General features: G+C 38.1%; 1 protein-coding gene across 2 annotated transcripts; it reads right to left on the minus strand.

The window, feature by feature from the left end:
* Positions 1–5,432: 5,432 nt before the first annotated feature.
* On the minus strand, positions 5,433–26,354 carry CFAP418 (cilia and flagella associated protein 418). 2 transcript variants are annotated; one of them, XM_065895707.1, is made up of 6 exons: positions 26,194–26,354; positions 21,414–21,501; positions 18,032–18,096; positions 17,434–17,499; positions 9,478–9,573; positions 5,433–5,586 (listed from the first exon to the last, which is right to left on the minus strand). In XM_065895707.1, exons 1-6 carry the CDS (start codon positions 26,352–26,354, stop codon positions 5,433–5,435), a joined length of 630 nt encoding a protein of 209 aa, XP_065751779.1. The 2 variants fall into 2 exon arrangements, with proteins under 2 accessions (XP_065751779.1, XP_065751780.1); XM_065895708.1 differs by lacking the exon at positions 9,478–9,573.
* Between the last annotated feature and the right edge of the window lie 388 nt (positions 26,355–26,742).

Here is a 26,742-nt window from a genome sequence, read left to right on the forward strand (position 1 = left end):
AAGGGGAAGATTAATTGTGAACAAAAGTTCCACATAAATAGTACGCGTCACTCGGAAAAAGTGTTCGTCATCTTTCTCCCTCGACTGCATCTTCCAATTAGTTCCATTTCCATCTCATGGGACTACATGGGGCAGGTTCTTAATCCAACCCTACCTCCCCAGTGCAGCTCTTATCTAACCACACCACTCTGCCATATTTACGGTATAAATCAAGCCAAAGAAATTTACTTGCAGCTCTTTAAAAACAACTTAAGAATCATTACCTACCAGAAAGAAGAGCCTCCTTCCCTCCCACTTGGATTTCAATGCCTGTGCTCTGTAAGGACCCTGATTACTTCTCTCAGAGCATTCACGGCCTCAGCAGTCAGTGGTTCACTTCTTTCTGCCACTGACTGAAAGCTCCAAGGGGATGCAGATCACGCGTTTTGGAAACCTGCATCACTCTGACCCCAGAATCTGGGCTCTTCCTCACAACACGAACGCCATCTCCCAACGTATGGCTAGCACAACACTGGACCCACAAGGCATTCTAAGAGGAACGGTATTCAAGTATCTCAAGCTGGAAGGAAACTCAAATGTCATTAAATTCAACTCACAGTTTGAATTTGAAGCCCAGGACACAGTGGCTTACCCACGGTGCACCAGGAAGTTAGTGGAACACGGTCCCAGATAGCTTCCCCTGTACCACTAGGAGATCGTTGCAGACTATAAAGAGATTGCAATCTAATCTCCAAGATGAATATAAAATAAGCACACAGATAATTATAATACAAGGCATTATATGAGAAATAGAAAGTTTGAGAGCAGATGGGAGGGGGAGAAATCACACCTTCAGGCTGGGGTGAAGTAATCAAGAATGTGCAACAGTCCTTAACCTTTTTGGTCACAGGACCCTTTTACTGTCTTAAAAATTACTGCAAACCCCAAAGAGCTTGTTTTTTTTGTGATTATATCTATTGATATTTATATTAGAAATTAAAACTGAAAACATGAAAAACTGACTGAAATCCACTGCAAATCACTTGTTCGAATCACTACTAGTCTCATCAGTAAAGTCTCGTGCTCAGATCGGTAGATACGAGTTTTCCAAAATTCTAATTTTTGCTTGAAGACTTACGTTTTGTCATTGGCATCAAATACTAACCAGTAATTTTCCTGGAGGTGACTCACTTTGTTAATTTTTGAGAAAATGTGTGCTAAGTAAGTCTGAATACCCCTAGTTTGTCAGTTGTTCTTTCAAGCAAAAGTGGATTCCATGAAAAAAGTGGTTTGTTCAGCTCACAGATTGCACAAGTGCTTTTCGTGTACTCCCCATTTAGTCACACAGAATATTTAAAAGATATGCTTTATTAATCTTACTGCCTTTATGAAGGACATTCTTAAGTGAAACTGACTTTTTCTATTGCAAGCGCATGGTGCCACTGCTTTGAATCGTAAGGTGCCAGCAGTTTTACCTATTATGTGCACCACGAGTATAAATGTCAACAAAGTGAAAACGTGTAAAAGCACTGACGTCTTAGTGTTATGAAAATAGGTTTGACCATGTGCGCCCCCTGAAAGACTCCTGGGCACTCCTCTGTGAGTGGACAACACTCTGAGAACCACTAGTGTACAAGACACAGGCTTTGAAAAAATGAGTCGGATTTTGATAGAATAAGATGAGGGAGGGCAGGAACATTAAAAGACAGTAAGATGTGAAGTATTATCTAAGGAACAGTGGGTGGGCTAGTTGGAAGAGGAGGGAAGAAGAGGCAGAAGAAGCCAAAAAGATACTGTGAAAAGCCTGGAAGGCCTTCATGAAGATCAACTAGGTTTAAACCAGACAGGAAGAAGAGGCTAGGGTGAGCAGGTGTTTTGTTTTTTGTGTTTGAAAGTTATTTCAACTTATATAAAAATAAACCTAGACATGTTTACATTTACTAGTTATAAAATAAAAGTGACAGCAGAGCTACCTTTCTCATATGGAATATTTAGGGAATGAATAAACAAACGTGGTGAAATGCTTTCCTATAAGAAACATGTTGTACTAATTAATTTAGATAGTATTACTTTTAGAAAGAAGAATGAGAGAATTTATTAAGCACTTATTCTGAACTAAAAACTATACTGTTATATTATTTTCACATGTTATATGATTTAATCCTTACAACAAGCTTACAAGAGAGGTATCACCACTCATATAGATGAGGCAAAGGAAGCCCCAAATGTTTAGTAACTTTCCACAGGACATGACTTTCGACTCTGATTTTGTAACACTTCATATTGTCACCCATTATCTTTGGGGAAAGTCTGAAAACAAATTTAATTATCAACCACATGTATATCTATATATTTCATGCAATATTTTTAAATAGGGCACATTTTGGTGTCACAAACCCAAATAAATGTGATACAATGTAAAAGTCTCTAAAGAGATTGTATATTTTGAATTTTTTCTTTCCTTCCAGAATTACCTTAAACAGTATGTAAAGCTGATTACTAGCTGGTATCAGCTGATAGAGGTTTTGTTAAAACCTAACAGCTGAAAAAAAAAATCAACATCTGAGTTACTGTTGAGCTTCATCACAATACTTACTGGATTCAAGCGCTTTTTCCCACCACATTTAAAAATATCAGATGCGTAAGAAAAGGAAGGAAAACGATTAGAAACCATAGTTTGATGCCATTTTCTTTGGCCCAAGAAAATAAGTGTTAAGTGTACTGACATCATCGTACAGGTCTGGATGCACACCACCATATCAACATGGCTCCTTCCTGCACTTGGACCTGTTCTTTCAGCTACTACACTCTTACACGTGCATGTACACACATACACGCTTACACACACACTAAAACTTATGGCATGCTTCTCTTCCCCAATGAAAATAAATAAATTCTTTGTTCAACTGGATGGTTGGAAACATTTTGTTGACATTTTAAAGGAAATTATATCAAATTAATCCCCAAATGAATATTTTATTATAAAACAAAAAAATACACCTAAATACAGAGTAAAGCTACTTATTATTTATTCATTTCTAGGCAAGATAAGTGTCTGAGAGTACAATGCAGTTCAAATAAAGTAGCTACCTGGCTTGATAAAAAATAGATACTCATTAAAGGTAGAAAATTATTATGAATATTGAAAATAAATATGCAAAACATCTTGAAAGTTTTACAGACTTTGTCCTTAAAAATTATAGTTGATTAGAAACTATACTGTTCTTCTACATTGATACTAAAATAGCTGCATTTTGGCTTAAATTACAACTGGTAATAATCTATACATTTGTATATAAACATAATATTCTTTCTACATTTTCGATTAAAAATTATACAATATTAAAAAGTTTATAAAGTAAATTGCCAACAAAAATATGAACTCATTTATACATTTCTGACATTAGAGAACTAATTATTATAATTATTATGTTATGGAATGCCAAACATGGGCAACATATCTAAGTTATAGAATAGTTATGATGAAATAATAGAAGTGGAAAAAAATTTCAAATCCATAATTTAGTAAATTTGCTCATTTAAATTAAAAAAAAATCACCATTATGATTAAATGTGCCAAATTCCATGAGGTTCTGAATGTGTGGATCTTGTTGCCTTGCTAATTTTTGAAATAGGCAACTTCAATCCAAATCCCTGTTTCCTTTTTTATTTTCTTTAAAAGGATCAATTTTTTTTTTTAATGTATTTATTTATTTGACTGCATTGGGTCTTCGTTGCTGCACGCGGGCTTTTTCTAGTTGCGGTGAGCAGGGGCTACTCTTCACTGAGGTGTGCAGGCTTCTCATTGCGGTGGCTTCTCTTGTTGCAGGGCACGGGTTCTAGGCATGTGGGCTTCAGTAGCTGTGGCATGCAGGCTCAGTAGTTGTGGCTCGCGGGTTCTAGAATGCAGGCTCAGTAGTTGTGGGACACAGGCTTAGTTGCTCCGTGGCATGTGGGATCTTCCCAGACCAGGGCTCAAAGCCATGTCTCCTGCATTGGCAGGTGGATTCTTCACCACTGCGCCACCAGGGAAGTCCCCCACTATGTTTCTGACACAATTACATTGAGATAAAAGTTTAGGGGGTAAAAAATTTTTATTGAAAGATAAGATTGGTAAACATATTCTTAATACAAAAAATGTGAGCATCTGCCACAATGAGATTTATCCTGTTGGAATACTAGACTTACTGGAGCAAGTGATCCACATATGCAAATGTGTCACGGTTAGGAGAAGGAGTTTAATGACCAGATCTTTCTTTGCCTGAGTAAAATGGCTGGAACAGATTCAGTATAAGTACGCAGATCATAACTTTGCTTCAGTTCCTCCCTTTCAGCAAGCCTGTGTCATGCATTTGAACGATATATTAGACACAGGCGGTAAAGAGCTTCTGGCAGATTGGAATCTCTTGATGGGGCTGCGAGCTGGTAATTTTGAGGTAACTGATCTTCTGAATGTGCTGCTACTGTAGGGCTCCTCAAGTCTTAGTCATATTAAGAAGGAGCCCAACAGGTTACCTGTTGGTTCAGCTATGCTTTCTTTTTTCATGTACTCACCAATAAACAGTATGTCAACCTGATCCTACCAGGAAGATCAACAGGCTGCCTGAGAAAATATTTTACTTGCTGTTCTCTTTACTTAATGGAGTTTTAGGGCATTAAAGGCAAGAAGGTACTTGGAAAATCCAAAAATGACCTGTCTGTATTAGGATTTTTCCTTGTACTTTTAGGTGCATCAAAAAAACCCACTTTTATGTAGAAATGAATACTTGCTAAAAGAGCAAACTAAATAACTTCTGATATCTAAATGAACAAAAGGAGGAGAAATAAGCTAAAACTGGTTATATATACTTACTACTGTGCATAGTACTGCTTTGAATTGGTGAAGTTAGATCAGATACAGGCAGTGTTTTCACCTACAATGTACCTATACTCCCGAAAACCCTTCAATTAGCCACTGATCACATGGTTTCTGACATGTCTAAATTATGATCTTTGCTAACAACAGATCTGACTGGAAGAGGTGATGTGTACACCCCTCAGTGACCTCTCTGCAGGGCCAGCTTTATCCCTTTTAACTGCTATAACGAGGAATGTTTATGCTAAGTATATTAGCAGTCAGTAGTACTGCAGTTGCTACTGAAAGGCTATATATTTGTATGAAACTCCACAATGAAATTTCTATTTAACAGGGGACAGGCTAGCAAAGGAGTATTTGGATAACTTGTTACCTTATTTACTAAGTGAAATGTCCATATATCAAAAAGGAATAATTCCAAAACGTTAAAGCACATTATCTTCCCAAGTCCATTTGGTCTTTGAAAATTTGTACAGCCATTAAATGAAATTTCCTGTCTTTTCCAAAGGGCATGATACTATGTACCTTTACCTAAATATTGTGACAACAGAGACTGTTCTCATGGATGCATTTGTCTGAATGTGGAAAGTCTGCATTCTTAGTGTTTACCGCAAACCCAGCGAAGGTGATGATCCGTCTGAAGGTCAGTCAGTTCTTCAATGGTTCTCCAGCTGCACTGGCAGGCGTATGCCCGTGTTCCTTTCTTCTTTACCAACTTTGTTTTTAATTTGTGGAATTCTGGCATATTGTTCCTATTAGTAAAATAAGAAGGTTTTAGCATAGTAGCTTTGTTCAGTGCTTAATGACTTAAAAAAACAAAAAAGAAATTCTAACTGCTTTATTTTCCTATCTTCACAACATCCAAACGCTAAACTACCTGGTGCTCTCACATGAAAAACAGAAGATACACTCTGGTGTTCTCTTTCTGAGGATTTCAATGTTTTTAAATGGCAATCCTCTAGGTCTGTTTATTAAGGCTGTTGTAGAACACAGTGACCTAAAGAGAAGAATTATTGATCTGTCTTATCAGAGACTACATGATATAAGAATACAGTGGAAAAGATGGTGGTTCATCTCCTACCTCAAATACTCACCTGTGCCATATTTTAAAAGCCTGCAGTGTGGAGGGGCTTCCCTGGTGGCGCAGTGGTTGAGAGTCCGCCTGCCGATGCAGGGAACACGGGTTCGTGCCCTGGTCCGGGAAGATCCCATGTGCCGCGGAGCGGCTGGGCCCGTGAGCCATGGCTGCTGAGCCTGCGCGTCCGGAGCCTGTGCTCCGCAACGGGAGAGGCCACAACAGTGAGAGGCCCATGTACCGCAAAAAAAAAAAAAAAAAAAAAAAAAGAAGCCAGCAGTGTGGCAAATGGAGGGCATATAAGAGGCATAAAGATAACAGGCTTCTGATGGGTTAACTATAGAAATTTTTCTTTATAGAGAAAAAGTGCTTGTTATTTCTATGTGTTGAATTCATATTATATCTCATTTGTTTCAATGATCTGCTTATTTACGTACACTACCAGAGACAAAACAAATGCCTATCCTGAAATAGATGTCAGTAATTTTAACATAATTAAACCTATGCGCAGAACTCATGAAAAACGATAACCATCAGACTTGAGGCTATTATAAAAAAGACTGCGGAAGTTAAATTTAATTAATAGAAAATCAATTATGATTTTCATAATCCATGTACTGAATTTATGTAAATATTCCATGACAAAAGAAAATGAAAAAATTCAAAGTGAAATGATGAAAAAATACATAGTGAAATGATGAAATACAGTGTAAGTATTTTTAAAGAAAGAAATACACTGTTAACTGTTACTTGTTGATGTCACTGCAACAGAAAGCAGGAAACAAAGTGCCCTCTGGTGGCCAATGGGCACCACATTCAGTACTGCACAAAATTCAGGCACAATTGAGGTTAGACCCTAACAAAACCTAAGAGATTTTCCAGGCCAGCTGTCTGACTTCAGGAAACTGAGACTTTGACCAGCTGAACAACTTAGCTAAGGTTACAGTGAGATAGGGGAAGAACTGAATAAGTTTTACTGCAAAGAAAAAAGCCGAACAAAACTAAATGTGTTTAATGAAAACTAAATGGCTAAATGAAGGGCTGTCCTTTATTCAATCTGCAATATATTCTGACAAACTTAACATGTGACACTTGATTGAATACTTAGAGATTTCAGGAATAGGAATCATGAAAGCCAACGAACTGTCAATAATGAATACATTTCAAGTAGTGCGTATTTTAAAAGCTGAGAAAGAAAACTTCATTATTTCCCATAGAGCAAACACAGTTTAATAGAAAAATAAGAGCATTTTATTTAGCTATTATGGCAGGATGGTCAAGTATAGCTTACACTTCTTTAAGAAAGTTCTAGAACTTGTCAAAGCTAGGATACACTTATTGCCCTCAAGTGTTTCATCTCCCCTCTACTTCCAAGCAGATCACATCTTCATTCACAAAATCAGGCAGTGAGATGTGCAAAGGCCTCCATTTCCTAGCTTTCCCCTTGAACACATCAGTATATGACCTCTTTCCACCCAGGCACAGAGGCGGCCTCTTCCTATCCAAGGCCCACTTTCCATCAGCACTCTAGACCCCAAAGCCTCTAGGACCTTGTTACTCACATGACCTTCCCTTCTCTTGTCTTCCCCACCCCCCCACAATATAAACATCAGAGCATCTCCTATCTTTTTTTTTTTAATATTTATTTATTTATTTTTGGCTGTGTCAGTTCTTAGCTGCAGCACGTGGGGTCTTTCGTTGTGGCATGCAGGCTCTTCATTGTGGTGTGTGGGCTTCTCTCTGGTTGTGGCACATGGGCCCCAGAGTGTGTGGGCTCTGTAGTTGCGGCATACAGGCTCTCTAGTTGCAGCATGTGGGCTTAGTTGCCCTGCAGCATTTGGAATCTCAGTTCCCTGACCAGAGATCGAACCAGCATTGCAAGACTGATTCTTAACCACTGGACCAGCGGTTAAGGGAACCCCTGGACCAGGGAAGTCCCAGCATCTCCTATCTTAACTAAATGATCCCTTAACTCTGCATTCACTGACAGGCTTCCAAGTCACCTTTCTGGGTAATATTATCCAGTTTCATGGTTTCATCTACCACTTTACAGTCTACATTTCTTAATCTGAGCTTCAGAGCCCCAGAGTACGGGCTCTTGACCTGGGATTTTGGGACCACACTAGGCTTTATTTGGGTTGGGTACTATGAAATCTCTCAAATTGTAATTTTTCTATGTATCTGCATATTTGAATTTTTCTGTGCGTATGTTGAGAGGATTCAGATTTTCAGAACAGTTCTTGATGTGAAAAGTTTAAAAACTCTTACATTAACACTAGGGGAGACTCCTAGAGATTTACATGAGAATGGATGCCAGAGAGGTGTGAAGAAAGCCTCTCACTGTCTTCTTTATGCTACTGAAGAGTGCTGCAATAATTCTGATGACTTGTATCTGAAAATATAGTCTTTGCTTAGGTACAGGTTTGGGGGACCAAAAATGCATGATATGTGTACTTTACTAATTTTTAGCCCTTAATTTTTATTTGAAAATGTGAATGTATGGTTCAAATATATTTTTATAACTTAAAAACATTAGGTATTCACTGAGTATTTAAGGATGTACAAATTACAAAAATATAAGTAAGATACTATCCCAACGACAAGGAGGGAGGAAGACATACACCAACCTAAGATATTTTCAGTCTTTTATTACAGTAAGTGCTATAACTGGTACAACGTGCTGTGGACACGGAAGAGGATGAGTTTACTTCCAAGTTGAGAGAGTGGTAAGGGAATCACAGAAGATGAGCAATGAACCATACCCTGAGGGACAGGTAGGGTATAGATAGATAAAATGGTGGGAAGGTAGCCCAAGAGGTGGAGGGTTTATACAAAGTCATAGGGAATGGGAGCATTATGGGAGCATTGTTTTTTTTTTTGTTGTTGTTGTTTTTGTTGTTGTTTTTTTTGCAGTATGCAGGCCTCTCACTGTTGTAACCTCTCCCGTTGCGGAGCACAGGCTCCGGACGCGTAGGCTCAGCGGCCATGGCTCACGGGCCCAGCCACTCCACGGTATGTGGGATCTTCCCGGACCGGGACACGAACCTGTGTCCCCTGCATCAGCAGGCGGACTCTCAACCACTGTGCCACCAGGGAAGCCCCGGAAGCATTGTTTTGATGTAGCTAAAATCTTGCAAAGGTGAAAAGTATACCATGGAAAGACAAACAAAGCTGGGTGATAGATAGTTGGGGACTGGATTATGGAAGGTCTTGAATGCCATGCTGAGGAATTTGGACATTATTCTGTAAGCAGAAGGGTTTTGGGCAAGAGGATGGCATACTCAGAGTTATGCTTTAATTCTCAGCAAGTGAAGGGTGGTCTGGAAGAAGAGACTGTACACAGGAAAATCAGTGAGGAGGCTACTTCTGAACTCCTGTCCAGAAGTAACATGTCCTTAACTAGGCTGACAGCAGACAGATGGAAAGAAGGAGATGATGCGAGAAATATCAAAGAGGTGGAGGCCACACAATCTGGCCAAGGCCATCAAGAGGCATTACTGCACAGTAAGAAATATAAAGTTGTATATTAAGGACATTTTTCACAGAGTGAAGTTCTTTAGAAACATACCTGAGAAACAGGTAATCACATGATTTGTCCCACCCATAGTCATCGTAGCTTACTACCCAGAAATCACAGGCTATACAACGCAGATGGTCACACGCTCTGTTCAGAGAAAAAGAACGTACATTAGAAATTACTGTTAAATTTAAATATGAAAATATGCTGATTTATTCATAGACTATACCACATATTACAGATTACCGAGTAAACAACAGAAAAGTAAAGATGAATCTGAGTATAAATTTTTATACTGTTGGTCTGATTACCGATTTGAACTTTCAGGTTAAATTTCTGCACAAACCTACCTATTCTACTAAGATCTTGCAAACTGATACATATATGCACATATGTATATTTACATATATAAAAGAAAAAAAATGGATGTGTAGATCTTTTAGTTCAATGGTTTTCAAATTTGTCTGAGGGAGATCTTCACTTAAGCTACCTTCTTTACGTGTTTCCCTTCCTAATGAAAATTTCAGGATGCTTCTATCACAGAATTTGCCACATTGTATTGAAATGCTGGGACAATATCTTATCTGTGCTGGGACAATATCTTATTTGTTTCTGTTTCCCCACTACTTGGCATTAATGTATTCATTCACTCACTTAAAAAGTATTTACTGAAAGACTACTATGTGCTGGTGAGATTCTGTCCTCAAACAGCTTAGATTCTAATTCGAGAAGAAATACTCATAAATTATGTAGCACGTTAGAAGGTAAAAAGTGCTTGAAATGAAATAAAAAGTAGAGTCGATAAAATTGAAAGTACTGGGAGGAAGTGTGTTATAATTTTAAATACAAGAGTCTGCATAGGCTTCACTGGTAAGGTACATCTAAGCAGTTTCTTTAAGTGGAGTGGTAGTTGGTAAAGGAAGTGGGGTTAAGAGCAGGTTATATTTAAGAAGGAAAAAGAGCAGGTTTGTACACTGATGGCAAAGATGCAGTGAAGGGAAAAATGTTGCTGATGAGAGAGGGTAGAACTGCTAGAACGATACTCAGCACATAACGGGTACTCAGTGACAACCTGAGGAACCGAAATGCCAAGCAAATCTCAAAATTCATATAGTACATAGTAACTTCAGGAGTAAAATGATAATATATGGTAAGAATTATGAATTGCTGCTGCAAACCATTTGATTTGTATAATAATTGTGATTTAAAGAAAACTTCTCCATTGTTTGAAGTATTTTAAAACTAGAATCAATATAGATACATTTGATCATCTAAAAAGTAAAAGGAAATAACAAGAGTTGTTAAGATACCAAAAACAAAGGGAAAAGACCAATAATAGAGTGAAAGAAAACATTTTCAACACATAGTCAAATACTTATACTGATAAAGGGTGCTTACAAATGACAACAAAGAAAATAACCCTAAAAATATAATTCTATGTCACTAATATAGGTAGCATAGATTAGTAGTTAAAGAGTGTAGATAAGATTGCCTACGTTCAAATGCTGATTCCCTAGCTGTGTAACTGTAGTCAAGTAACTTAACTTCTCTGTGACTCAGTTTCCCTATCTGTAAAATGGGAATAATAATGCACACCTCATAGAAGAATTATGAGGAGCTAACCAAGTTAATATTGATAAAGTGCTCATGACAGTGCCTGGCATACAGCATTCATTAAAAAGTTAAAATACTACATAAAGAATTAAAATTTCAAGCAACCATGAAATATTTAACCCAATTAAGTTAGCAAAAATTAGCACTCTCAGACTATATGTGAACTGCTATAACCTTTTGGGAAAAATCTTGGCATTATTTTATGATTAAAATTATACCTAGCTGCTGCACTAGCAATCCCATTTTGGGGAATATATTACATATAAATAAAAGCACCAGAGTATAGGTGTGTATCTCAAGAATAATTTCTACTGCAGTGCTGTTGAAGTGGCAAAAAACAGGATACCACCTGGATAGCTATCAAAGAGGGAAAAGACTGAATGACATTTATACTACGGAATATTAGGCAGTTGATAAAAGAGTTAATTAGATTTAACTACTGACATAGAGGTACACAACGCAAGGTACACAATAACATATATAACACGATCCTGTTTTTGTAAAAACTACCCCGCCAATTTTCCTGTATAGGTGTTTATAATAAGTTTGTAAGAACATGGAGAAAAATGTGGAAGGTAATATACCATGCAGCTATCACTGGTTGCCTCAGGAGGGCTGGGAATGGAGAGGAAGGAAGGAGAGTACTATCTTTCTCCTTATACATTTTGACTTTTTATTTTTTTCAAAAAGCATATAATACTTCTGCAATTAAAACATAAAATAAAATCCATCACTATATTTTTTTTCACTTATTTCCCTCTAAAATTCAGATAACTTAACTTCAAAATTGCAAATATATTTTGGCCTGAAAGTTTCTTTGAGAATGAATGCTTTGTATTTCTAAAAACATTAATCACAACAATAATTAAACACTTAAAATCTTAAGTTTCATAAAAATTTCGTATTTCCTTTTAAACTGTTAGCAATTTATGAAGCTGAATTTGTACATATGGAAATTCAACACAATTACATTTGTACACATTTCAACTTGGATTTTGAATGTACAAGTCAGGAAATGCAAAATGATGGTTCCCAAAGCTGCTATAACTTGCTTTCTTACGCATATGTATTTACTACATGATTGCACAGAGTGTTAACTTTAATGCCTTAATACATATGTGCAATTTGGCTGAATTACTGCTGTTGTGGGAACTATAATTTAGAATTTCCTGACATTTTGTATGTGTAAAATTTCAACCATAATGTTAAATACAGCTTTTTAATTTAAAATTTAGCAGTTTATTCAAATCTATTCACACTACCACATTTTCCTACAAACACTGTCCTTTGAGAAAAATAAAACTATCTTGCAGCTAAGAAATCATTCTGCTGCTACGATTCACTCTATTAGACCATTATTATACCAGTCTATGGAATAATCCAGGCTTGCAAGTAGTTTAAAAAATAACGAGGAGAGTAAAATTCAATTTGGCTTGAAAAATAACACCTTGGTTTTATCTATATCTTATTAATGCCACCACGCTTTGCTACTGCTCTTCCCCTTTACACCGAGTGGGTAAAAGATTCAAATCTTTACACTCTAAAATCATTCGAGATTACTCTCAAATCAGAGCTTGATCCAAAAATCAAACAAACATAACACATGAAAAATAGGCAGAACACACTCGATTTCCTTCATGCCCTAGGCATGTAAATCAGTGCTTATTTTCAGGGCTTAAATATATTTTTCTTTTATAACTATATATAAAAGAATATCTAACATAAAGTCATGGTTCCAATGAAAGATAAATTGTCAGGTCTTTCCTCTAAAATGTGAGTAAATACAAACGTGGAAGTGTCGTCAACAGCTTTGTCCTTTTATCAGGCAAGTAAGTAAAATCTTTACTATTTTAAAGATGTTAGTGGTGGGAATGTCCCAAATATAGCTCAATATAGTCTTCTACACAGACCCTGGTTCTCAGTCAAATCCTTCAGATCTACACAGTAGACTGGGGAGTCTTGCTGTTTGGGCAGCTGGAAAACAACAGCTGCAATAGCAAAAGCGGCTTCCCTCTTACATACTTATAAAAGCATCTGCAGATTGGTACACTAGAAGGCAATAATGGACTAGGCATCAAGTTACACGTTGGAGTCCTTGCCTTGGGCAAGGCACAGGGCTTGGGAGTCACTCTTGACAACTTTCTCTCGTGCCTCCAACAGCCATTTAATCACTGAATTCTGTCAATTCTATGTTCTAAATATCTCACGTGTGACCCTTTTTCCCTACAGCCACTGCCACCACTTAGGTCACAGCTGCCACCCCTGTCTCTTTCCTGGACCACCGGTACCTACTGCCTGTTGACTGGTCTCCCTGTGTTCTCTCCTGTCTTGTCCCTCCAACTTCCAATCCATTTTCCATTCTGGAACCAAAATTTCTTTCTTTAGAAACACAAATATGATTATGTCATCCCTATCTGCTTAATAAAAACCCCCAAACAACCCAATGGCTTCCACTGCTACAGGACATATTTTTCTAAAATCCTCCAGGGGACCCCAAACCAAACGTCCCCTGACTACCTCTCCAGCCCCACCAGGAGCCATTCTTTCCCCCACTCACTACACTCCAGCTCACCTGGCTGCTCCCTGTTCCTCCCACACCCCTGGCTCCATCCAGCTCAGGGATCGTCTAACACGGTGGGTCCTCTGGCTCCAACGCTCCCCTGTCTTTGCTTAATTCCTACTTATTTATCATATCATAGTCTGATTAAATGTTATTTGCTTAGGAAAGCATTCCCTAACACTTCATATTAGTTAGGATGCCAATTATCTATGCTTATAGTATTCTGTACTTACCCTTCACATTACATATTATGTAGAAATCAAATAGTTATTTGTGGAATTAAAGTCTCTTTCCTCGGCTTCCCTGGTGGCGCAGTGGTTGAGAGTCCGCCTGCCGATGCATGGGACACGGGTTCGTGCCCCGGTCCGGGAAGATCCCACATGCCGCGGAGCGGCTGGGCCCGTGAGCCATGGCCGCTGGGCCTGCGCATCCAGAGCCTGTGCTCCGCAACCGGAGAGGCCACAGCAGTGAGAGGCCCGCGCACCGCAAAAAAAAAAAAAGTCTCTTTCCTCATCTAGACTGAAAGCTCATTGAGGGCAGGGAAGTGTCTATTTATTTGTTCACCACAATGTGTTCACTCAAAGCCTAGGACTTAGCAAGGACATGATGAATTAATATGTACTTAATGAATTTAACATCAGTGCCTCAATTTCCTCATTTATAAAATGGGGTTAAAAATTCTTGCTCTATCTGCATCTTGGTTTTTCCCTGTGAAGCAGGTGAACCAATACACATATACTTACAAAAAAGTGCTCTGGACAGTATAAAGTACTTCATACATATAATATTTTACATGCACATGCGTATGTATGTGCTTATCTTTCTGTGTGTGTTGATCTATGTCATGAAGAAGGTGGTCAATGATTAGTATCTTTGTGATGGGTGAAGAAGACCTGTGAATATAAACATTTACCTGTGCATATATATGCAAATTGTATGTGTTTTCCCTTCTTGTCACTGTGCAAAAGGTAGGAATGGGGTTGAAAGATTGTGGTATTCTCATGGATCAATGTTATATAATAGACATACACTGAAATTCCATCTGGAACGAGAGTCTTCTCTGCTAGAACTAAATCAAAGTACATGTAAAAATATACTACATAAAAGAGAATCTTAATAAAATATTTACTCTTGGAAGTAAACCAGAACACACAGAGATATTTCCTGAGATAAAATGGAAAAGTAGTAGAATATAGGATTCTTGCAGCTGAGGTATAACACAATGAGGAGGCAGCACAAACAGATGAGAAATACCCACAAACAACTCCAAACAACTGTACCTATAGTAGCTAGCTGACCTGCAACATGGGCACAATTTTAATGTATTATTTCATTTAATCCTTACAATAACTCGGTTTCCTCACCCATAAAAACTAAAGTATTTATGGGTGAGGAAACTGAGGTTTTGTAAGATTACATCCCTTCTCAAGGCTTCACAGCTTGTAAGAGGCAGAGTGAACATCTGAACTTAGGTATTCTGTCATCAGAGCCCTTTTTCTTCATGCCCTGGGTATAATCATTTGTTTCTTTATCAGTTTCTCTACTGGCCAGTGTTTTATCTTTTTTTGGTATCTAGTACCTAGGACATAGAGGGCATTCAATGAATATTTAAAAAAAGAAAAGGAAAAGGAAGTTCAAACAGAATGACAAAATGAGTCTACAGTAAGTGAATTAAGCAGGTAAGACAGTGGGGACATGCATTAGGAAGGAGTGTCATTCTAGACAGGGAGTAAGCGTAAAAATACTCCGAGGTAGAAAAATATAAGTGGAAAGTAGAAGGATAACAAGTGTTCTAGTGGAAGTAGAGTATCTAGCCCAGGCTTTAACTGGAGGTGAAAGAACTAAAAAGAGAAGAGGAAGAACAACAATTTGGTAAAGCAAGCAATGAGTTTAGAGTTAATATGAGACAGATGGCAGCTCTCATTTTCCTTCTGAACAGGGGAGAGGTGCTCAAAATGTTATCTTAGGTATATTTTCTTTAATGCTCTATGTGGGTGAGACTACAGAAGATGGAAGTGGATGGTAACTAGGAAACGTTTGCCGTATAGCTCAAGGATGACTTGAGGGAAGCCTGGATTCGAGGCAGAGTGGTCTGGCAATGACTGAGACAAATCCAACTGGGTAGACACAGTAAGTCAGGATTGATAAGCAGCCAGACTGTATTCTTCTCTAAGGGCAGTGTGTGTCTCTAATCCTTTGAATAGACAGTCCTCAACGCACGACGATTCAGGTGCTATCAACTCTTTATTTACAGCCCTCACAGCAGGCATCACCCCTGTGGGGTGCTATAGCCTGTCTGCTGCCTGGTGTTCCTGGTCTAGGCTTCCCCAGATTCCCAGTTTCCCTCTGGTCCTATAGCCCTTTTTTTCCAGGCCTCCTCGGATCTAGGCCAGCTCTACCACAAGCCTCCAACAATGTCCTTTTGGATCCCACTTCCATTATTCAACATAATGGTTATCTCTCCTGAAACGTGATCAGAATGCAATCATACAGCTCAGTCTTTTACTCCTTTTATCAGAAAATGAAAAAGTGCTTTAGAAATAACTAGACAAAATATAATAATCTAGTTAAGTAGGCCTCTATAAAAATAGAACCAAACTTAACAGGACAGTAAAATGATTTGCTGAACTACTTACAACAGACAAGACATGGAAACAAACTAAATGTCCATCGACAGATGAATGGATAAAGAAGATGTGGTACGTATATACAATGGAATACTACTCAGCCATAATAAAGAATGAAATAATGTCATTTTCAGCAACATGGATGGGCCTCAAGATTATATACCAAGTGAAGTAAGTCAGAAAGAGAAAAACAAATACCATATGATATCACTTATATGTGGAATCTAAAATACAACACAAGTGAACTTATCTACGAAACAGAAATAGACTCACAGTCATAGAGAACAGACTTGTGGTTGCCAAGGGGGAGGTGGGTGGGGGAGGGATGGCTTGGGAGTTCGGGATTAGCAGACACAAACTACCATATATAAAATGGATAAACAATAAGGTCCTACTGTATAGCATACGGAACTATATTCAATATCCTGTGATAAACCATAATAGAAAAGAATATGAAAAAGAATGTATATATATGTATAACTGAATCACTCTGCTGTACAGTAGAAATTAACACAACATTGTAAATCAACTATACTTCAATAAAAAAATAAAATTGCTGAAAATCGATCTGTTTCCCCACTTTACGACAATGACAATGGAATAGGCTAGGAGTCTGAGGCTGATAGGGGCTTGGGGTAGGTAGCATCATGACCATAAGATTGCCCTGAAAGAGGTACTGAGTGAGATACTGGGTGAAAGGAGGGTTGGGGAAGAGACAACAAAAGGAGGCTTTCTCCTTTTGAAATATGTAAAATCAAGAGACTGTGCTTAAGAACTCCTTGGGTACTACAGACCCACAGCTTCTCATGCTGACTGGCCAAGGCAGTGTGGGTGACACATCATATAGTTCACCTGTCCTACTCACTGGTTTTCACTGCCTGGAAGGAAAAATGGCAAGATAGAAGCTCAACTCCTGGTGTCTTGTGGAAACCAAGCTGGGATGGAAGTGATCCAGGCACTTCAAGTGGCTCTTAAAGAAGGGTGTCAACACAATGAACAACACATACCCAACACCATAGCTTTTAACAACTATCACCCAATAATAATCAGCGTTTCAGTAAAGTGTTCTTAGTTAGACTGGCTAACAAAATATACCTTTTATTATGAAACAGACTCATGCCACGACGATAAGAACTATGTTTTAACAGGGTATCGATTTGGAAAAAACTAATTAAGAAAAAGTATAACATATTTCTGACATCTTACCTCTGTGAAGTATTTGTCCCAATCCCACATGGAACAGCGCTTCCACCAAGGTATACTGGGCTGCAGCTGGACATGTTCAACAGATGGAAGAAAAATAAAATTAAAACATAAAAGAAACATGAGAAGTTAATTTGGCCTCATTGACTCTATGTTCTTGTAATCAAATTGTATATGTTCCTGAGCAAGCCAACTATTTCAAGGAAGAGGTATTTATTTCAGGGTCAGTGTGTTATTGGATAAAACCTGTACATTCAGGAACACTCAAGGAGTTAAAATGAGTCACAGAAAAATGTGTTTGCCAAATAACGTAAGGGACAAAGTAAATACTGAAGAATATAACAGAACATTAATTTTGAGAAACCATTCACATTTTTTTTTTTATGCAGCAGAAAATTATTTACAATAGCAATAACCTCCCATTCAAGTTCCTTTACACGAAGGAGTCACAGACCATAAGAACACTGAAAAATGCTGCTGTTGGTCTGTCTCCTGAAAGCCGACCAGTGGTGCTTTGTTGCTCAATGTCGTTAAACGGTAACAAAATCTACTAGACCGTGCTCATCAGTGTGTATAATTCACCAAAGCAATCCCAACTTACCTCTTACCAGGGCCTTGAATGGAAGCTCTGACAGATGTGTTACCTGAAGATTTAGATTTTAATTTCTGTTAAAAAAAACAAAACAATAAAAGGCCAAGGGTAACTTAGAGAATTGTAACATGAAAACTAACATCCTTTATTTTATAACAAGGATATTTTTAAAATGGCTTAAAATTTCCTATGATTTTAAAGTTTCTGAAATGAAAACAATGATCAAAACCCTTTAAAGGCAAAAGGGAAGCAGACCTCCCTGAGGAATTTACGAATTACTATGCTAACGTTTAGTCTAGAAAATTGACATACTGCCATTATTAGCATGCTAAGATTTAGAGTCACTTTATAACTCTTCAGTTAATACTAGAGTTCAATGATTTAATGTGAAGGAGCTGCTGTTGAAAACTTCATCCTGGAAAAATTCAACTGAGGAGTAAAAAAACCTCAGACTCATGTGAAAGGCTCTGAATGGTACTCACCTGAGCTAAAAATAAACTAACCAAACTCCTGGGTAACTTCAGGAATATTAATTTTGATCAGATGAAATGGTATCAACCATTAGATGTCCAAGGAAAATGTAGAGCTACCTAGTCACAACCATACAGTAGTTCCTATATGGTTACATGACATCATCATTAGCAAGCATTTATTAAGTGTTAACTGGTATAAGGTACCAAACAACATGGCCGACCACATACTAGGACCACCGCCAAGGAAAGGAAGTAGGATGGAGAAAAGGCAATTTAAACTATGCAGAGACATGCCATCAATTTACCTAGTAGGTGAGGAAATTTAATGGAGGCAAAAATACTTTACTATTTCTCTTAACTCTTTTACTTGTTGAATAAAACTGATGTTAAACAGAACTGGAAACATTTTTGGTGCATAGCTGAAAAGTAATAATGTGCCTAAGTCTCTTTTTGTCTTTGGGAGCACACTCCATGTGCCATCCAGGCTTGTGTTTACAACTCAAGGCTGGCACACTGGGACATCTGCTGTTGTTTCTGGGCTTTCTTGTGTGAGTCTGAGAGCGGTTAACGAACAAAACAACCTGCAACTGATGTAATACTGTAAATCAACTATACTTAAATTAAGGAAAAAAGAAACACAACAGGATGGGCGAGCAATGGAGGAGGGACCAATACTGTCAAGAGCATCTGGCCTCTGAGGACAAGGTGGGCATATGGACGAGCAATTCACAGACACTTCCTTTCCTCATCCAATCAGTGTTTTACATTGATCTGCTTTCCTCCAGAAGTTTACTTGGGTTGCTTTCTCCCCTGCAGGCTGGAAAACTGGATATAATAACTAACTTCAAAAAGGGAGCACACAGGAGAAGTGCATAAAAGCTTATTCTTCATGATTATGAGAGCTATTTTTATTTCAGATTAGTATATCTTCTCTAATACTTCTTTAGAGAAGTATTTCCTTCTCTTTCTGAAATGCCTTGAACCGAAGAGACCAGTGCCTCACACACAGACACATACCCTGTAGTGCTTACTAAATAATGAATTGCTCAGATGATCAATGAATAACATCATGTAGTTTTTCTCCTACCACTAATTAAATTAGTATTGCTATTCAGCATTCATGATGCATTCTGTTCGCAGAGTATTCAACACCATTGCTATTGTGTTGACATGTTATTCAACTAGGCCATCAGCTTATTAATTTACCACAGATGAACTGAAAATGTTAAATGTAGAGAAATTAAGATTTTTTAAACTTGGTTTTATTTTTGTTCTTTCTTTTTCTAATTGAAGTATAATTGACCTACAACACTATGTTAGTTTCAGGGGTAAAACATACTGACTTGGTATTTCTATACATTACAAAATGATCACCACAGAAAGTCTAGTCACCACACAGAGCTATTACAGTATTATTGACTATATCCCTCATGCTGTACATTTCATCTCTGTGACTCATGTATTTTGTAACTGCAAGTTTGTACATCCATCATGTATTTCACTCACCTCTCCCACTCCTCTCCCCTCTGGCACACAGAAATACAAAGCTTAAGATCTATACCAGTCACTTAAATTTTAGTCTGACAAAAAAAGAAGTGGCCCATATCCATAATCTTAACACAATCACTGCCTAGTTATTTTTAGTCCGCTGTCTTGCTTTAATCTTCCCTACCTTAAAAACAAACAAACCAACCCTCTTTGGTATTATATTTATTTCTTAGATTTTTTTCCTTGTGCTCCTTGTAATTTAGACTTCCATTTGGTCTCTTTCTAACAAGTATATATATATCTAACAAATATATTCTGTGCCTACCAAACTGGTAAAAATGAAAGTATATACATTCTCATCACTGCTGGTGAGAAGAATACAAATAAGACAGTCGCTTTGGGAAACATTTTGGCAATGGGTAGAAAAGTTGAAGATGAGCACACCTTGCGACTTCCTAGGTTTATATATCCTAGAGAAACTCTTATACATGGGTTAAAAAAAAAAGACATACAAAGATATTTGATGAAGCACTGTTTGTAAGAGCAACAACTTGGCATAATCAAAATGTCTAATCACCAGGGATGTAGATAAACTGTGGTGGAGTTACGTAAGGGACTGCTATACATTAGTTAAAATTGTTTATGGTTACATACATACGTAATAAAAGTATAAAAGTAGGGATGGAAAGGCTAATGGTTACCTTTGGGAAGGAAGGCAGTAGAATAAGATTTGGAGAGTTCTTAAACTATAATTTTTATTTCTTTAAAAAAAGTCCAGGGAGTTCCCTGGCGATCCAGTGGTTGGGACTCAGTGCTTTCACTGCTGTGCCCTGGGTTCAATGCCCGGTCAGGCAACTAAAATCCCACAAATCACATGGTGTGGCCAAAAAAAAAAAAAAAAAATTCAGAGGAGCAAATCTGGCAAAATGTTAAGATACGTTCAGTATGACCAGTAAATATATAGGTGGCTGTTATATTATTTTATGAGCTTTTATACAGTTGATATAGATATATAAGCATTTAAAAAAATAAAATACTACCAACTTAACTGATTAGTTCATGGGATGAGAGCAACGGCAAAGCATTTGAGATGCTAAGCACATTCCTATAATGAAAGCTGATTTTGTTTGGTCTTTTAGAAAAGTATTCTTAGAGTATACAAATAAATACAAGTAACCAACTTCATCTGCAAGTTGACTTTTGTTCAACGGCTTTTCTAATTTCTCATTCTTGCTGAGAAATGAAAAACAAAACACAGTTTCTAATTCTTTTCTTATTTAAATCTAAGTGGAATAATTTCTTTAAATGATTGTATTTCTCAGAATTCAAAGGACTATAGAGACTTGTGTATTCTAATAAGTTTTCAGACTATTCTAAACATGTCTTGGGATAATGCAAGAATTACTGTACATTTAGAACATTTGACTTACAAAGCATTTTTTGTCAAAGTTGGGCTCTTCAAATATTTCGTTAATAAGACTGTCAAGATCATGTTCTTTTTTAAATGTTTCTGTTGATCTGAAAAAACAAACAACAAACAAACAAGAAAACAGCTGAAGCTTAAGTGCGGATAGAGTCAGCCAGCATCAGAAGAGTTTTGTTTAAATAAAGTCCATTACTAGAGTTCATAACAGAAGTACAAATGTGATGTTCTTTTTTTCCTACTATGGACATAGCCTAGGATTCTTGAGAAAAAGGATGTAGTTCATCAGGTACAAATTCCCATGTGTACTTTTACATACTTAAAATATAATGTTTAAAGCTGTACGTTGTATATAAGAGAAAGGTGGGTATGCACTTTTCTAAATTACATCAACCGTTTATTTAAGAATACAAAATATGTACAATTATAAGTAGAACCTGAGAATTATAAACAAAGATAATTTTAATATGTCTAATTTTCCCCTAAGGGTTCCATTGTAAGTCAAATAATCATACCTCTTTACTACAGGAGCCAAAGGTTATATAACCAAATGATTAATTACACACATACACACAAAAAAGTGATATTTGCTTGACAGAGTATCTCTACCTCTTTACCTTCTGCGGGTAAAATCATCACAGGATTACTGACAAACTGTTACTGCATGAAACTCCTATTTAATAACTAACATTTACTGAATACTTTACATAGATGAAGATATAGGGACTGAGAGATTCAAAAACTCGCCAAGGTCATATAAATAGTGGGAGGAGAGGCTTGGAATTGAGTCTAGGGCAGTCTAGACACCTAACACTAAATGAGATTAACTCTCTTTAGAGTTTACGTTACAGATGCTGTATATCATTATAACTTTATAACTTCATTGGATCATTAAATTATTTGTTTTAAAAGACAGGTTTTTTAAGACGAACTCTCTATTTCTAGAAACATATTTGCTCCAAAACTGTTAACATAAGGATTATAGCCCTCCTTTGATACTGCTTAGAGTAAGATAATCAACCTGATGTAAGAAAATGCAGAGGCTACTGCCTAACACTGAATGTCTGATTCCATCTGTGCCCAGACTTTGCCTCTTCAGTTTTTCCCTTTCTAACTTTTACCCTTAATATCTTCCACTGTATACTGGTTTCTTCCCAAGTATGCTAAGTATGCTTTCCTCTTCAAAGAAACATTCCAAAACCCCTCTTGAAGCTGCCACCCTATTTTACTCACTATTGAAGAGTAGTCTATATCCATTATTTCTACTTCCTTACAAGTATATTGGATTTAGCATCTGCTGGTGATCTGGATAAGGGTTTCTTAACCTTAGAAATACTGACATTTGGGACCAGATAATTCGTTGGTGTGTGTGTGTGTGTGTGTGTGTGATCACAGTGACAGGGGCAGGCTATGGTGCACTGTAGGATGTTTTACAGCATCCCTGCTTCTACCCACTAGATGCCAGTAGCACACCCTTCCCCAGTTATGACAATCAAAAATGTCAAGACATTGCCAAATGCCCCTTGAGTGGTAAAGTCATCACCTGTTGAGAACTACGCACCTAGTTTAAATTATTTAACCTCTCTGAACCTCAGACATTTTATATGTAAAGAGGAAATCTAGACAACTATTTAAAACTTCTTCCAGGTGTAATATTCCATCTCTGGCCTCTATATTCCTCAACTATAGTGAAACTCTTTTTTTCAAAGTCACTACTGCCCAAATCACTACATGGCCTTTCTCAGTTCCAATTCGCTTTAATCTTCAGAAGCACCTGACACTTGTGTACCAATTCCTTCAATTTCTTTCACGACAGCAGGTTGCTAAGATGTCCTCTAGAAATTCTCTCCTCTGGTTTTCATGATGTACTCTCTGGGTTCCCCTCTCTCATGCAATTTCACAATTTCAAGAATCAGATGCATTCAAACTTTACCAGTCTACTCAGTACTGTTAGGGATCCAAACTATCAGCTTCCATAAGATTCTGGTCTGTTATTAGATCACACAATTTCATGATGCCTACACTTGCCTATGCTTTGCTACAGAAATGGGAAAAAAATTCCATCATTTCATTGAGAAAGCATATAAGCAGTATACTTTTTGTCTTTTGATGCTGTAATACAATAGTCTTAATCAAAGGTTAATAAACATTTATTGGTTCCCTACTTAACTTTGCTTACTATATTGAATCTTGATTTAAGATATAGTTTCTGTCAAAAATAAAATATATATTCTAAATAAAATAAATGTAAACACTTGAAACCCACAATTAAATGTGAAAGGTATAAAAGCTTAAATCTGGATGTACAATACATAAAAGCTTAAATCTGGATGTACAATGTCCTGGTAGATTTGGAAATATGAACTTGGGCAGGCAACTATTCTTCTAGGTCTTGGTCAGTGAAATGGGCATAATAATAGTATTCACCATGTAGGGATGCGGAGATTAAATGAAATAACACATATAAGGCATATAAAAAGGACTCAATAAGTATTGGCTATTATTATAGATATCATCTATGAGTTTATGATATTATCTCTAAATATTCCCATCTGTATCATCCTGAACCACTTTATTCTTATTGCAGTTCAATTCACATCAGTCTTTTTTTTAAAAAAAAAACTAATCACATATTTCTCTTTATCATTTTGAACTCTTCATCAAGTTGTATATGTTCTGACCATTTATATTAGCAGTAGTTCCTGGTATCCAGATGTGTCATGGTCATTTATTATCTGCAGAGCTATCATTTTTAAGGGACAATTTTGGTATTTTAACTCTTTTAAGAAAAAGAGATACAGGCTATATCACTACACAATTGGCAGGTAGTCTCCTATTAATAAATTCATAATGTAAATCAGTTCCTAACTTTTAGGTATCAATTTTGGCTCAGGACAAAATTTTAATATTTGACATTATATACTACATTTGTTATTAAGTTTAGGGTCTTTGTTGCTGGTTTTTTTTGCATAATTTACAACTACACTGCCAAATGAAGTGAATGACAACACTTGAATTCAACACATGAGTGGCAACAGTACTGGTTTGTTACAGCTTCTATAAATGTATTATTGAAAAATCTGAGGTAGTAACGTGGGATGGGATGCTACGAGGATTATGGATGGATTTTAGTAGTATAACAACAGGCTACGGAGAGAGGTACAAAAGGACCTGTGCTTGGAGAGGATCCGTCCACCTTAGTAACCCTTTCCATTTTCAGCAGCCTGCTCCAAGACATCCTATCCCTCTGTGCTAGTTCTCCTAAGATGAATAGGCTCTGGAAGGCTCTTTGATAAATTTTCTCCATGCCCCAAAGGAATAAATAAAAAGAACAAAAGAACTTGCAAGGTAACATTGTTGTAGGATAGGAATGGTAGATGTGCTGGGAATGAGTACATAAGAATGTCCAGCATTCAAGATAATAATATACAAATTAGTGAGAGTGATATTTGCATAAACAGTCAAATGAGCGTTAGCTCATTCAAAGCAGTCATCTTTTTTGGCCGAGTCCCCACTAGGGATGAACCCATGCCCCCTGCATTGGGAGCTTGGAGTCTTAACCACCGAACCGCCAGGGAAGTCCCCAAAGCAGTCATTTTAGTCAACTGTAAATAACTCTACAGTTATTTTTTAGAATGCTGCCAAGTACTCAACTAATTTTTAGAACTTCTGTTTCTAAATTTTAGACTCTTTTCAATGTTTTTATTTTCTGAGGGTGAATTTTTATAAACAAATGTCATTAGAGGTAAGTCTTGTAAATTGGGTAGCAATGGTGTTGGGTTCTGGGAAATCACACACAGGTGCGCAAAAACAAAACAAAACCCACAGATGCAGCCATAAATAAACAAGATTGACTTTCTTGGGTTGTTCCAAAGCTGCCTCTGTGTAATTCCACAAGCGTCTCCAAGAGATTCAAGCAAGAGTCACTGCAGAGGCTCCCAAGCCATCACTTTGAAGGACAATACTCACTCTGGCAAAAATTTTGTTTTTTTGGAATTGAGGGGAGAAATGAGATAAAGAAGAAAGTCCTATTATTGAATAATTACACAGAAGAAAAATGACTGACAAATTTGAAAGATACTTTTTCTGGATAAAAAGCCAAGACTTAAGAAAATTCCCCAAATTTCAATTTGGATGCCTGAGATCATCTGGTACCCTTAGCTGGGGCCATGGGGAGAAGGAAGGTGGCTGGATTAATAAAGGCAGTGTTACCAATAATTAAACCTTTTAATCTTAAATCTAATCTCATTCAATTATCTGAGCTTAAAAAAAAATCAACTAATGATGGAATAGAATGGATTCGTTTTCTCCAACAACTGGCCCAAGAATTGTTCTGCCTTGGGAATGGGGTCCCAAGAGGACCAGAGGCAATAGGATGAGGTGCGGGCATCTCAAAAGCGGAAAAGAATCGCTCACGGAAACGGAAGCCCGGGTCACTGTGACCCCCTCGGGGCTCAAGAGAGAGAGCCTAAGCCGCACCCCCTCTCTCGCAACGGAACCTGAGCGAAGCCGCGGGCTCTCAGAGGCGGGGTATCAGCGGGGCCCGTCCTCTGGGGCTTGCTCGGGGGGCGGAGTCGGGCCTTGGGAAGAGATGTTAGGATCCTCCAGGCCGGTGGGCTGAAGTGTGTGCGGCCCCGGAAGTGGGGAATTGACAGTCTGGGCCCTAGTAGGGAGAGGAGCTGGAGGTCGCGGGCGGGGGTACATTTCTTTGGGTCCGGCGGCGGAGGGGTGGCTTTAGGACCTGAAGCAGGCTTCACCAGAACAGCCCACCCCTCCCGCCTGTTAACCTGAGATTCTCTTTCGCCTCGACTCGGTTCTGGTCGTTGCTGAGGATGCCACCGCCACCGCCTCCGCCTCTGGGCCGTTCGACCATACCCAGTCTCAGTGGGTCTGGTCTGCAAAACTTGGACTCGACCTCATCCAAGAGCTCGTCCAGGTCCTTCGCCATCTTGAATCGTCATGTCCTTCCCTTGCTCTGGTAGCTACAGCACCGTGTGGTTTCCAGGGGCAACGCGAGGATCCGCAGGGCGCGCTGGCCACCCCAGCGCATGCGCGAGCCATTCCGAGGCTGTCCTAGGAGCTCGCGATGCCGGGGCGCTGACGCGCTCGCGCGGAAGGATGCAGTGGGGTAGCGAGGCCCCGGGGCACAGGCTTTCCCGCGGGGCGAGAGGTCTGACGGAACTGTCCATTCCTACTTCGCGACGCTTTGCTTTTCTTTGTTCCAGATTGTCTGGCGTGTTTTGTCCCATCTCCCTCTTCTGGACTCAAGTTGTAACCACAATCACACGACTGCCTAGCTCCCTCATCCGCTCTTCATCTTGCCCCATTGGGGTCCC

This window comes from Phocoena phocoena, chromosome 17 (assembly GCF_963924675.1).
Source record: "Phocoena phocoena chromosome 17, mPhoPho1.1, whole genome shotgun sequence".
Classification (NCBI taxonomy): domain Eukaryota; kingdom Metazoa; phylum Chordata; class Mammalia; order Artiodactyla; family Phocoenidae; genus Phocoena; species Phocoena phocoena.

Bases quoted from the DNA above. Each gene is read 5' to 3' on its own strand.
- CFAP418 (XM_065895707.1), bottom strand. From the start codon at position 26,354: ATGGCGAAGGACCTGGACGAGCTCTTGGATGAGGTCGAGTCCAAGTTT. The intron at 18,097-21,413 runs GTAAGTCAAATG...TTTTTTTAACAG, and splicing joins ACTTTGACAAAAAATGCTTT to AAATTAAAATCTAAATCTTC. The intron at 17,500-18,031 runs GTAAGTTGGGAT...GAACATGTCCAG, and splicing joins ATTCAAGGCCCTGGTAAGAG to CTGCAGCCCAGTATACCTTG.